This window comes from Medicago sativa, chromosome 2 (assembly GCF_051527215.1).
Source record: "Medicago sativa cultivar Bolivia chromosome 2, Bolivia_mono, whole genome shotgun sequence".
Classification (NCBI taxonomy): domain Eukaryota; kingdom Viridiplantae; phylum Streptophyta; class Magnoliopsida; order Fabales; family Fabaceae; genus Medicago; species Medicago sativa.
Window position 1 is genome coordinate 52,128,627 of NC_140750.1, and position 12,180 is coordinate 52,140,806.

General features: G+C 34.7%; 2 protein-coding genes across 2 annotated transcripts; both read left to right on the forward strand.

Annotated features, from left to right (window-relative positions):
• The first annotated feature begins 513 nt into the window (after positions 1–513).
• LOC146948777 (serine carboxypeptidase II-2-like) lies at positions 514–5,184 on the forward strand. The gene is made up of 9 exons (XM_085744984.1): positions 514–917; positions 1,128–1,223; positions 2,518–2,610; positions 2,693–2,778; positions 2,888–3,142; positions 3,908–4,041; positions 4,370–4,465; positions 4,578–4,683; positions 4,813–5,184. The coding sequence occupies exons 1-9, from the start codon at positions 533–535 to the stop codon at positions 4,981–4,983; spliced, it is 1,422 nt and encodes a 473-aa protein (XP_085601110.1). The 5' UTR covers positions 514–532; the 3' UTR covers positions 4,984–5,184.
• A 1,259-nt stretch (positions 5,185–6,443) lies between these two features.
• Positions 6,444–12,180, forward strand: LOC146948778 (serine carboxypeptidase II-2-like). The gene is made up of 9 exons (XM_085744985.1): positions 6,444–6,843; positions 6,922–7,023; positions 7,768–7,860; positions 7,943–8,028; positions 8,163–8,417; positions 10,845–10,978; positions 11,333–11,428; positions 11,543–11,648; positions 11,757–12,180. The coding sequence occupies exons 1-9, from the start codon at positions 6,462–6,464 to the stop codon at positions 11,919–11,921; spliced, it is 1,419 nt and encodes a 472-aa protein (XP_085601111.1). The 5' UTR covers positions 6,444–6,461; the 3' UTR covers positions 11,922–12,180.

Below are 12,180 nucleotides of genomic sequence, written 5' to 3' on the forward strand. Positions count from 1 at the left end.
AAATCAATGATTTACTTCATACGGACATTGTGTCATTTCTAACAATTCAACAACGACACTTAAATTTTGGCAATGTCATTTCACTCTATAAACTACCACATTGCAGTCAAACATACTATAATCAACATCAACAAACTATATTCTAACTAATTTCATCATTAGCAATAAAAAATACAAAAAAAATAAAAATCATTGAGACATTTTATATTCTGTTATGCTAATATATGACTTAAGTCACGCAAATGCATATAAAGTGCGTGAGTTAAGTCACGTAGGAGTATATTTTGAAAATCAGTTGGGCGCGAGTGTTTTGCGTTAGGTAAAGAGTAGAATTCATCAAACTTACGCATTGTAAAACCTAACTCGATCTAGCCTATTTCACCCGTGTTAACTTTGGACCAAATACGTCTTACACAACCAGTACCTAATTAAGACTCTTGCATCGATAATGAATTTGTCAACGTGATTAAACAAGTGGTCCTTATAAATACAGTGTTATGGAAGTAGTGGTACATTGGCAACCGTATCTGAAATGGCCAATTTTGAGTGGTCTCAAATTTTCGCCATAACATTGGCAACCCTTTTCCTGTGCAACACCAATTTCACGTTTGCAACAGACCCATTTGTCGAACAAGAGCAAGATAGGATTGGCACACCACTCCCAGGTCAAAACTTCAACATCAGCTTTGAACATTATTCTGGTTATATAACAGTGAATGAGGATGCTGGTAGGAACTTGTTTTACTGGTTCATTCAAGCTGATCATGTAGATCCTACTTCAAAGCCTCTTCTTTTGTGGCTTAATGGTGGTCCTGGTTGTTCTTCTATTGCTTTTGGTGAAGCTGAAGAAATTGGTCCTTTTCATATTAATTCTGATGCTAAAACCCTCTATCTTAATCCATATTCTTGGAATAAAGGTGAGTTAGAGTGATTCTTTGTTTAACCTTTCCAAAAATGTATTATGTTATGTTTAATTATTAATTGTATTCATGTGTTTGTTTTCGATTGGGCCCCACGAGTGGACAATGAGATTTGTCCCGGTATTAATTGGTTATTGGGTCGGATACTGAGTTTAAAAAAATTAATGTTATGTTAAACTATTTCATTTGTGTTTGGTTTTTTTGTAGTTGCCAACATTCTTTATATTGACTCGCCTGTCGGAGTTGGATTTTCATATTCAAAGAATTCATCTGACATTCGCAACAATGGCGATAAGAGGACAGGTAAGGTATCACTTGGATCCTGAATCCACCCATTTACGAATACATGCATTTACATGCATTACTTGATCTCGGCTATTGATTTGAGATCAGTTGACTCACATTATACCATTATCAAATCATCTTTAAATAGTCTTAACCATTGATTTAAGATTGGATGAATGTGTCACAAAGTAATTCAAATCCCACTTTATGGTATGTGTTTCACATTAGGAGTCTAAACTAAGAAGTGAGACTTACTATATGCCAAAGGATTCTCTCACTTAGGTCTTGTTTGGATAAACAACTTATTTGCAGCTTATAGCATAAGCTCTTATCATGATAAACACTTATGTATAAACTACTTTTATAGCAAAAGAAAAAATGAAGTTAAATTGTTTTCATATAAGGTATAAGTTGTTTTCATAAGCTATCTTGCTGAACTTATGAAAATAAGCTGAAAATGGATTGTGAACAATGGCATAAGCTATTTTCATAAGTTTTCCCATACAGTGTCATAAAAACTTATGTCACTAGATTAGCTCAAATAAATCAATCCAAACATGTGTTCAATGAACTAGTCTTTTGGGATGAGTTCTCCTTCTGGGCTTATGTTCATGATATATAGAGGGTTCTAACTAATGAGGAAGTTGATTAAAACTTCACTTAATGAAGTATCTTGACGTTGACTCCCACCTAAGAAGTGAAGTTTATTGTGTTTGTATTGCAGTGGCAAAATTTGATTTTGAATGAACTTTTTGCAAAATTGAGTTGGATGTAAAATAAGGGGTCATGCTAATAAGTGCCCTGAGAACACTAGTTAAAGAAGCAAGAAATATTAATTTTGTATTGTGAAGTACAATTTTTAAATTTTAAAAAAGATGAACACACCACTTCCCAATACAATATTTATATATTTCTTTACTTAACCGATGCCCAATGACACTCATTAGCAATTTCCTAAAATAATTTATGTTCAGATACATTTACGTAAAAGTGACTTTAACAATAAATTTCAGCCATAAAATTACGTTTTCAGGAAAAAGCTTAAGGTCACTGATTCAAGTTAAAACCATTATGGATGAAAAATCAATTCTATTCGACAACACTCAGACATATCAAAATCAATTCAACGCTTCAAGCATTACTTTTGCCTCCTTCAAAAGTGAAGCCAGGCATAGGTGTTTAGAGGTTCTCCCTAATGGACTAGTTGTTTTGGATGGGTTCTCCTTTAGGGCTCTCCTAACACTTTACCGACCATTTTTCATTTATGCCAATTGAATCGAAGCAAATTAAATTGTTAATTCTTTATGTGCAGCTGAGGACAATCTCATATTTCTATTGAAGTGGTTTGAGCGTTTTCCCCAGTACAAAAAAACAGACTTTTTCATCAGTGGTGAGAGCTATGCAGGTAAACACAAGCGGTGAGATAGATAAGGACACTTATTGTGCTAAGTGTTTGAGTTCTTTAACTTTGGTTTTGCTTGTTTCAGGACATTATGTTCCTCAACTTAGCCAAGTTATTGCCAAGTACAACCTAGATACAAAACAAGATTCCATAAATCTCAAAGGGTACATGGTATGCATTCCATTTTTGCACAAAAACTAGTAATGATTCCATTTGTTTGGAACAGTTAGATCCTTTCACATTATTAACTGAATCAATAATTTGCATTTGTCTGCTGCAGGTAGGAAATGCTCTAACAGATGATTTCAGTGATCAATTGGGGATGTTCCAGTTTATGTGGTCCAGTGGTATGATTTCGGATCAAACATTCAAGCTCCTGAATCTGCTATGTGATTTTCAGCCAGTTGAACACCCATCAGATTCATGTAACAAAATCTGGGAAATTGCCTATGAAGAAATGGGTAATATAGACCCATACAGTATCTTTACCCCTCCTTGCCATGCGAATGATAATCAGCTGGATAAAAGAAAGCATGTAAGTTGATCTTTCTAGCTTCTACTATTGTTCTGTCTTGTCTTTAAAGATCCTAATATTGTTGCCTGTTGAAGATTTCCTTGTTTGTGATGGTGCAGTACATGTTTTCATGGTCATATGGTACTGTATTAAGATTATGAAAAAAAATCTTCTTAATGAGTCAAAAAAAAGAAAAGAAATGTTCTTATTTCTTGAAGATGTGATGTGCTCAGTTTGATTCTGTCCAGATAAATGGAGAGTTCCTTTTAATTTAATTTAAGATACAGAATGATAGAGTACATGGGTTGCATCCTATTTTTGTTAGCAAGCGACTAGGCAGAATATTAAGCATAATTAGATTGATTAATACTTGTTATGACAGCTCAGTAGTTAGATTAGTTAATGCTGAAATGAATTTTTCTCTACTGAAGTATGAGTTAGAGAATTAGAATACAGAAACCAATCATTCACAAACTTTAAATTTCTCTCTAAGCTCTCAGAATTCTCTGAAATCTTCATGGTATGTCAGAGTTTCTATAGCCATCGCGATGGAAACCAATCCTTATAAATATAACTGCCACAATTAACTTTTTAAATTATTGGCTACATACTGTCCATAACAAACCTCAATTATCACAAAGCATCCATAATGATAGAAATTCTACACTTTAGCTTATAAATTCCAACTACAGATAGCGAGGCATATTCTCAACATTGAATTATATGATTTTTTTTTTTATAACATAAATCCTTATTCATATCACAAAGGTATATGATTTGTAACAGAGTTTTGGAACACTCAGAAGTGTGTATGATCCTTGCACAGAGAAACACAGCATTATATACTTCAATCGACCAGAGGTCCAAAGGGCTCTACATATTGATCCAGATCATAAGCCTGATAAATGGCAGACCTGCAGGTAAGGCTCAAAACAGAAACTTTTGAAAGTCTTTACATATTATAACAGCATGTGTTACAAATCATTTAACCAACTTATTTTAAATATACGACAAACTGAAATGTAGAAACAGTATGAAAATTTTACTGAAAACAGAAATACTGTCGGAGAAGCAAAATACTATTCTGCACTATTAACTAACAATTGCAGAATTCTTGCAATTATATCATTTAATAATTGGTACTGACTTCAAGAATTTTAAGCACAACATAAAGTGCATCACTGTATTTCTTTCCATGTTTATAACAAATTCATAAGATCATAATCCAATTATTATCATTTATTGCAGTGATGTGGTAGGTACTAACTGGAAGGATTCACCTACGTCAGTGCTCAATATATATCGTGAACTTATTCCTACTGGGCTGCGAATATGGATATTCAGGTTACTCATTCATCCACTGTCACTCGCATAATTTTTTTTTTTCCTAAAGTAATTTTAGGTGCCAAAGGGACTTACATTTTTGTGTTTCCTCAATTCATCTATGTCACGGCAGTGGTAATACTGATGCTGTAATCCCAGTAGCTTCTACTCGCTATTCCATAAATGCTCTCAAGCTTCCAACTGTGAGCCCCTGGCGTGCATGGTATGATGGTGGGGAGGTAAGTCATAATAGACAGATAGATTCTATCTATTTTCTTCGTTTAGTTAATATTTTCTCATTTACTAGCTATTGTTCACTTCACATTTACTTCAGTGCATTGATATTGATATCTAAGTGAAACAATCAGGTAGGAGGATGGACCCAAGAATACGCCGGACTCACGTTTGTAAATGTAAGGGGTGCCGGGCACGAAGTTCCTCTGCATAGACCAAAACTTGCTCTAACATTGATCAAAGCCTTCTTAGAAGGAACCTCCATGCCAACTCTTGAACCACACACACTCACTGCCACAATTTGATATGATACATTCAAGTTTATGGTTGTTACATTGCCGTTTGTATTTGTTTTTATTAGAAAACAGGTGGTGAATGCGATATGTTGTTCCTCAACCAAAGACTGGTTTAAATAAAGAGGATACAAATACAATTAATTCTCTTCCTTGAATCAAGAGAGTTGTACTCAAGAGTTTATTTAATGATTGAGCCGAGTTGATTGATTAGTCTCACAGTTCTACTTACAAATATTTTGATTGGCAAGGACAAAGAAAACCTCAAAAATGGTATTGATTGAATTAAAAAATTATTAGTAAACAAATTGTATTAATCGATTGATAAAACTAAGTAATTTATTGTAATGATTTCATGCTTTTGGTAGGAAACAGTTGTATGATACACTCTGCTAACACAAAATGTACAGGATATATGCACTCTTCGAGGAGTGTGGGCTCCAAGAATATTCAGGCAAGGAAAAGGAAGCAAAATTTAGAGAGAAAATGGTTTCAACGTACTTCATTCATGCTGAAAACTAGTAGTACAATCAACAAGTTATATAGGGTAAAGGCATACAAGACAAGACTAATAACAAACTACTGAAGGTAGAAATTAACAGTAAAAGGCATCCTAATAATATACAAATACATCTCATAGGGACTATTTTTTTTTTTTTTTTTTGTAATTTATATATTTGCGAATATTCTTACTCACATTTTAATGTGATTACCTAATTTTTAATTTTTTTTTTGTTATAATTTATACACGTGACTATTTTTATTCATATATTAATATAGGGTCTTTTTTTTTAATTTATTGAAATTCCAACAAACTTAGTCTATGTTTGGTTCAATTTTGGAGGATTTTATTTAATGACAAATATTAGTATGTTAATTGTTATGTTAGTATTTTTTCCTTTTTCAAGATTCGAACTTTGGACCTTTAAATCCTTAAATCTTTTTTTTTTTCTGGTGCAAAAATCCTTAAATCTTTTAATCCCTTAATACTTTTACATAAATACATCCAAATATAAATAACTTAAATTCAATTTACCTTTATCCATAATCTATTTTGCAAAATCATTTCTTATCACCGCAAAACCAAACATGCATTTAACCAAAATTGCCTAAATAGAAATGTGTTCCAATATTTGTACCAAAAAAAGAAAAGAAATGTGTTCCATTAAAATGAAATTTGTACCAAAAACTTGGAGGGTTTAACTGTATAAGGAACATTCCTACTTACATCATGTGTCAAAACACTTAACTGTAGAAGGAAGAGACGTAACCTGCATGCATTGTCTTTGACACCAACGTGAACAACACAACACACCTACTCAATTAGCGTGGATGCAAAGATACAAAAACTGACAGTGCAAAAATACAAAACTGACACTCAATAATTACCTTATATTCATATACTATAGTTAATTGTTTATTGTATAGTTAATTAATATTCTTATAAATGCCATAGAATTGAGTGGTACTGTACCTATATACCATCTGAAATGGCCAATTCTAAGTGGTCTCAAATATTGTTCATTGTCATCATAACATTGGCAACCTTTTTCAAATGTTACATTGCAACAAACCAATTTGTCCAACAAGGACAGGACAAGATTGGTAGAGCACTTCCAGGTCAAAACTTCAACATCAGCTTTGAACATTATTCTGGTTATATAACAGTGAATGAGGATGTTGGTAGGAATTTGTTTTACTGGTTCATTCAAGCTGATCATGTAGATCCTACTTCTAAGCCACTTCTTTTATGGTTTAATGGTGGTCCTGGTTGTTCTTCTATTGCTTATGGTGAAGCTGAGGAAATTGGTCCTTTTCATATTAATTCAGATGGCAAAAACCTTCATTTTAATCCTTATTCTTGGAATCAAGGTGATTTAGAGTTATTCTGTGTTTAACAATTCAAAAAATATATTTATCTGTTTAATTTGTGTTTTTGTTTTTTTGTAGTTGCCAATATTCTTTATATTGACTCACCTGTTGGAGTTGGATTTTCATATTCAACAAAGAATTCATCTGATGACATTCTCAACAACGGCGATAAGAGGACAGGTAAGGTGTCACTTACTTGAATCTAGATTTTTTGTCTTTACTAATACGCGCTTATTTACACAGTAAGTAATCTTGATCATACCAACTTTGTGTTGGGAGAGTTGGGAGGTAGCCCATCCCTGGTAAAAAAAATAAAATCAGACGTCCTGCTGCTGAGAATTAGTCTCATAGCAGGCCCAAAGGGCCCAAGCCATAGGATACATTTAGGCGTCTACTGGGGTCAAAGATCCTAATTACGGTGGGTGACGAAAAATGTCTTGGTCATTGATTTGAGATTAGTCGTATAACATTACACCTTTATTAGATCATCTTTAAATAATCTATACCTTTGATTTGTGGTCAGACGACCAAGATTAAATAAGGTGTCACACATTTGGAGTCTCAATTATGAAGTTAAACTTATGAGACAAAGGATTCTTACTATTAATAGACTAGTATTTTATGACGAGTCCTCTGATTTGGCTGATGCTCATTATATTGGTGCTTTTGGTGTGAGGTTGACTTCTTTGAAAGAATTGTCCATGAGTGAAGTGTCATGACGTTGTCTCTCGAATAGTGAGACTTTGAAAATCGATTTAACATTTTCATTATCACTTTTGCATCCATCGAAAATGAAACCAAACATACGCATCTATGGGTTCTCCCTAATGGACTAGTTGTTTTGGATGAGCTCTCTTATTGGAATTCATAACACTTCAAGTATGTTCATTGAATAAAATCAAATTAATAATTCTTTATGTGCAGCTGAGGATAATCTCATATTTCTATTGAAGTGGTTTGAGCGTTTTCCACAATACAAAAAAACAGACTTTTTCATCAGCGGTGAGAGCTATGCAGGTAAACACAAATGGTGAGATAGATAAGGACACTTATCATGTCAAGTGTTTTAGTTCTCTAATTTTGGTTTTCCTTGTTTCAGGACATTATGTTCCTCAACTTAGCCAAGTTATTGTCAAGTACAACTCAGCTACAAAACATGATTCTATAAATTTCAAAGGTTTCATGGTATGAATTCTATTTTTACACAAAATAAAAAATAAACCAGTAATAATCCCATGCAATATTGTAAGAATGTGGAGAATAAATTGCCGAAAACAACGTGTCATTAGGGGAATAATATGCATCTCTGTCTGCTGCAGGTAGGAAATGCTCTAACAGACGATTTCCATGATCAGTTGGGGATTTTCGAGTTTATGTGGACAAATGGTATGATTTCGGATCAAACATTCAAGCTCTTGAACTTGCTATGTGATTTTCAGTCAGTCGAACACCCTTCACAGTCATGTGAAAGGATCTTGGAAATTGCTGATAAAGAAATGGGTAATATAGACCCATACAGTATCTTCACTCCTCCTTGCCATGCTAATGATAATCAGCAGGTCAAAAGAAAGAATGTAAGTTACTATTCTCGCATATTTACCTACACAAACATCAATAATTATTTAATAAAATAGAAGTAATTGAATGCAACAACATCATTGTTAGACACTGACACGTCCCAGACGCCGGACAAGCCTTCAACCAATGGTGTCGGTGCTACATAGATAGAGTACATGGGTTATATCCTGGTTTTGTTTGTATACAACTAGGCTGAATATTAAGCATAATTAAATTAGTTAATTCTTGTTATGACAGTTCAGTAGTTATATCATTTCTGTTGCAACCAATTACTGAGCTTCCTTTTACTCTAAACTACGAGTTTAAAGAATTAGAATACAGAAACCAATCACTTGCAACTTTTCATTTTCAATCTAAAATCGCAGAATTATCTAAAATCTTCATGGTATCACAACCTCAAATGCCTTATCTCCAGCCAGATTCGCTTGCAGCTCGGCCACAATACATAACTCTTCTTTTTCGGGTGCAAACTCTTTTATTCCAGAATCAACACATCATTCATTCTCCTCCATTTACGAATCCAGTTCCTTTGTTTTCCCCCTTAATGTGAGCCTCATGAGCAACACACAAATAAACAAAATGATGTTGTTGATTTTGCATCCCTGAATCTAACTCAAACCACTGCTTGTATGGCTATTCCAAAACCAAGTAGCCACCGAGTGTACTTCAGGTTCAATATGCTAGTTCATCTGCTCCTCAAATTAATTTTCAATCACAAATTAGTATCGGACCTTGAGGATCCAATACTAATTTCAGAGGATGTAAAGGAGCAAGATCTATTAAGAGAGGAGACATGGAAGCCATGGTAATTTCAATGTCAAATATGTTACTCTTAACTGTTACCAGAGGTTGAATCCTACGCAAATGCTCCCCAGCAGCAGTTTATGCCTTAGCCGTTCATACCTCATGAGAATTCGTTTCAGTATGGTGGCCTTCCATTACTTAAAACCTTGTTAGTGTTAGTCAAATTGCAATAGATAACAATGTTTATTTTGAGTTTACCCTCTTTCGTTGCATTGTTAAATTTCAAGTTAACCATCAGGTGCTGTTGCAGAGCTATCTTGGTCAATAACTCAAGATAGTCACCACTCGTCTAGTGCTGTTTTTGATTCCTTTTTCTGTTTTGCAAATACTTTGGTCCTTTCAGCTTCTTATGTACCTTCCTACGATGTCCCTGACACTGTTATTCCACACACTTCCAATTTTTTCCCTATGGCATACTAGGTTAGACCATCCAATTGAAACTTTCACACGTTCAAAATGTACTCAAATTCTGTACTGTTTCAATTTCCAATAAAAATAAAGAGGAGTCTGTGTAACACGGGAAAGTCCCGCGTATTCCAGTCACAGGAAGTTAAGCCTGTTAGGATGTTACTGTACACAAATAGATGATTTTTTATGAGCCAGATAAATTTATTGAACTAAAGTAGATTTATACGATCACAGTTTAGAGGAAGGGTAGGAGCCTAGATCCACCGTAAACAGTCAATAAGCCTATGCTTAACCACTAATGCGAAGGTTTCCTACTTCCGAGTAATCACAGCCATATCTTTTATGAAACTCCTGGCCAACAAGTCTTGCCTTATTCACTGTACCATCTGGTTTTTCCTTAATCCTGAATACCCTGCAGCTCTCCAATTAGGAGAAGCATCGGCTTGCTTAAAAGTGGAAGGCTCTGAATCTATATAGAGAAGTTTTAGGATTCCGTCAAGGTTTGACAATACCCGACCCAAAAGAGGGAGAAGAAGTTGTTTGCGCAGGCCGCAGCATGCTGCATAGGTTCAGGGGAAGGAGAAACAACTTGTGCAGTAGAAGGTTGACACAAAGACGGACCAGATAGTTAAAAAGTAATAGAAGGAATGGGGTCAGTAGTTAGAATAACACCGTGAGGGACAACTCTGGAGGTTGCGTTTGGTGCAGGTGGAGAGACATTCTTAATGGAAAAAGATAATCTTTTAGTCTTAACCCTTGAAAACTGTCGGATAATCTGATGCTGAGTAGCGAGGTAAGTGAAGTGCCAAGGAAAATCATTCCGAACAACTTAAAAAGGGAATTTAGTTTCGTCAAATATGACATCTTTAGAAATGAACATTTTTCCTTCCTTATCTAGATACTTGTACCTTTCATGACAAGATAAGTAACCAAGTAAGGTACATTCGATAGATCTAAATTGAAGTTTATATTTTTCAAATACACGAAATATCTAACTGACATTTAATTTTTTACTTAAGAAAAGTTCTGTCTGCTCCCATAATTAAGTTTTAAATTATTTCCTACGTTCTTTCCAGAACTCCCACAAGCATCCACAATAGTAAAAATTCCAGCTTATGAACAACAGCTATGGCTACTGATGCATATTCTCAACACTGATTTATATGATTTTATAGCATAAACCCTCATTCATATGCTCTTTCATGTAACAGAGTGTTGGAAGACTCAGAGGTGTGTATGATCCTTGCACCGAAAAGCACAGCACTATATACTTCAATCGACCAGAGGTCCAAAAGATTCTACATGTTGATCCAGATCATAAGCCTGCTGAATGGGAGACCTGCAGGTAATGCTCTACTTATTTTCACATCATTACAAATCGCATAACCACCTTTTTAACATTGAAAAATAGAAGTGACAAAACAAAAACCAACTCGGAGGAAGCTTCAAGTATAGAACTGCAATGTTGAAACTGAATGATACTATCTCTGCACCGTTGTTGTACTTTTCTTACAGAGTTCCTTTGCATATGATACTAAGTTACTAACTAACAGTTCAAGAATCATTGCAACTACATCATTTGATATTACGTAGTGGCTTTAGGGATTGTAGGCACGGCATAAAGTGCATCACCATATTTCTTTCATGTTTTTAACAAACTCTCAAGATCAGCATCCACTTATTCTCTCATTCATTGCAGCACTGTGGTAAACACAAACTGGAAGGATTCTCCTAGAACAGTACTCGACATATATCGTGAACTTATTCCTACTGGTCTGCGAATATGGATATTCAGGTTACTCATTCAATCACTGTAACTCGTATATCATTTTTTTCTCGAAAAATAATTTTATGCTCCAAAGAGGCTTACACTGTTTTTGTGTTTCACAATTCATCTATGTCATGCCAGTGGTAATACAGATGCGGTAATCCCGGTAACATCTACTCGCTATACTATAAATGCTCTCAAGCTTCCAACCGTGAGCCCCTGGCGTGCATGGTATGATGACGGGGAGGTAAGTCAGTAATAGATAAATAGATAGATAGATAGATAGATAGATAAATATTGTTCACTTCACATTTACTTCAGTGCATTGATATTGATATCTAAGTGAAACAATCAGGTAGGAGGATGGACCCAGGAATATGCTGGACTCACATTTGTAAATGTACGGGGTGCTGGGCATGAAGTTCCTCTGCATAGACCAAAACTTGCTCTAACATTGATCAAAGCCTTCTTAGCAGGAACCTCCATGCCAACTCTTGAACCACTCACCGCCGCCTCTTGATTTGATCAAGTTATGGTTGTTACATTGCCGTTTGTGTTTGTTTTCCATTGAATATTTGTCAATAGTATTATTCCAAGCAGTGCTATGGAGCACAATTTATTCTTACAGGAAATGCACAAACGGTGATGTCTTTTCTTAAGAAACATTAAGTTCTTATCTCCTGCATCTGAGATAAATCTGGTGTAATGGAGTATAAGCCAATCAAAATGTTACGTTCACTTTTCATCCTATATATTTCGTAAGAATAAACATTTCTCTA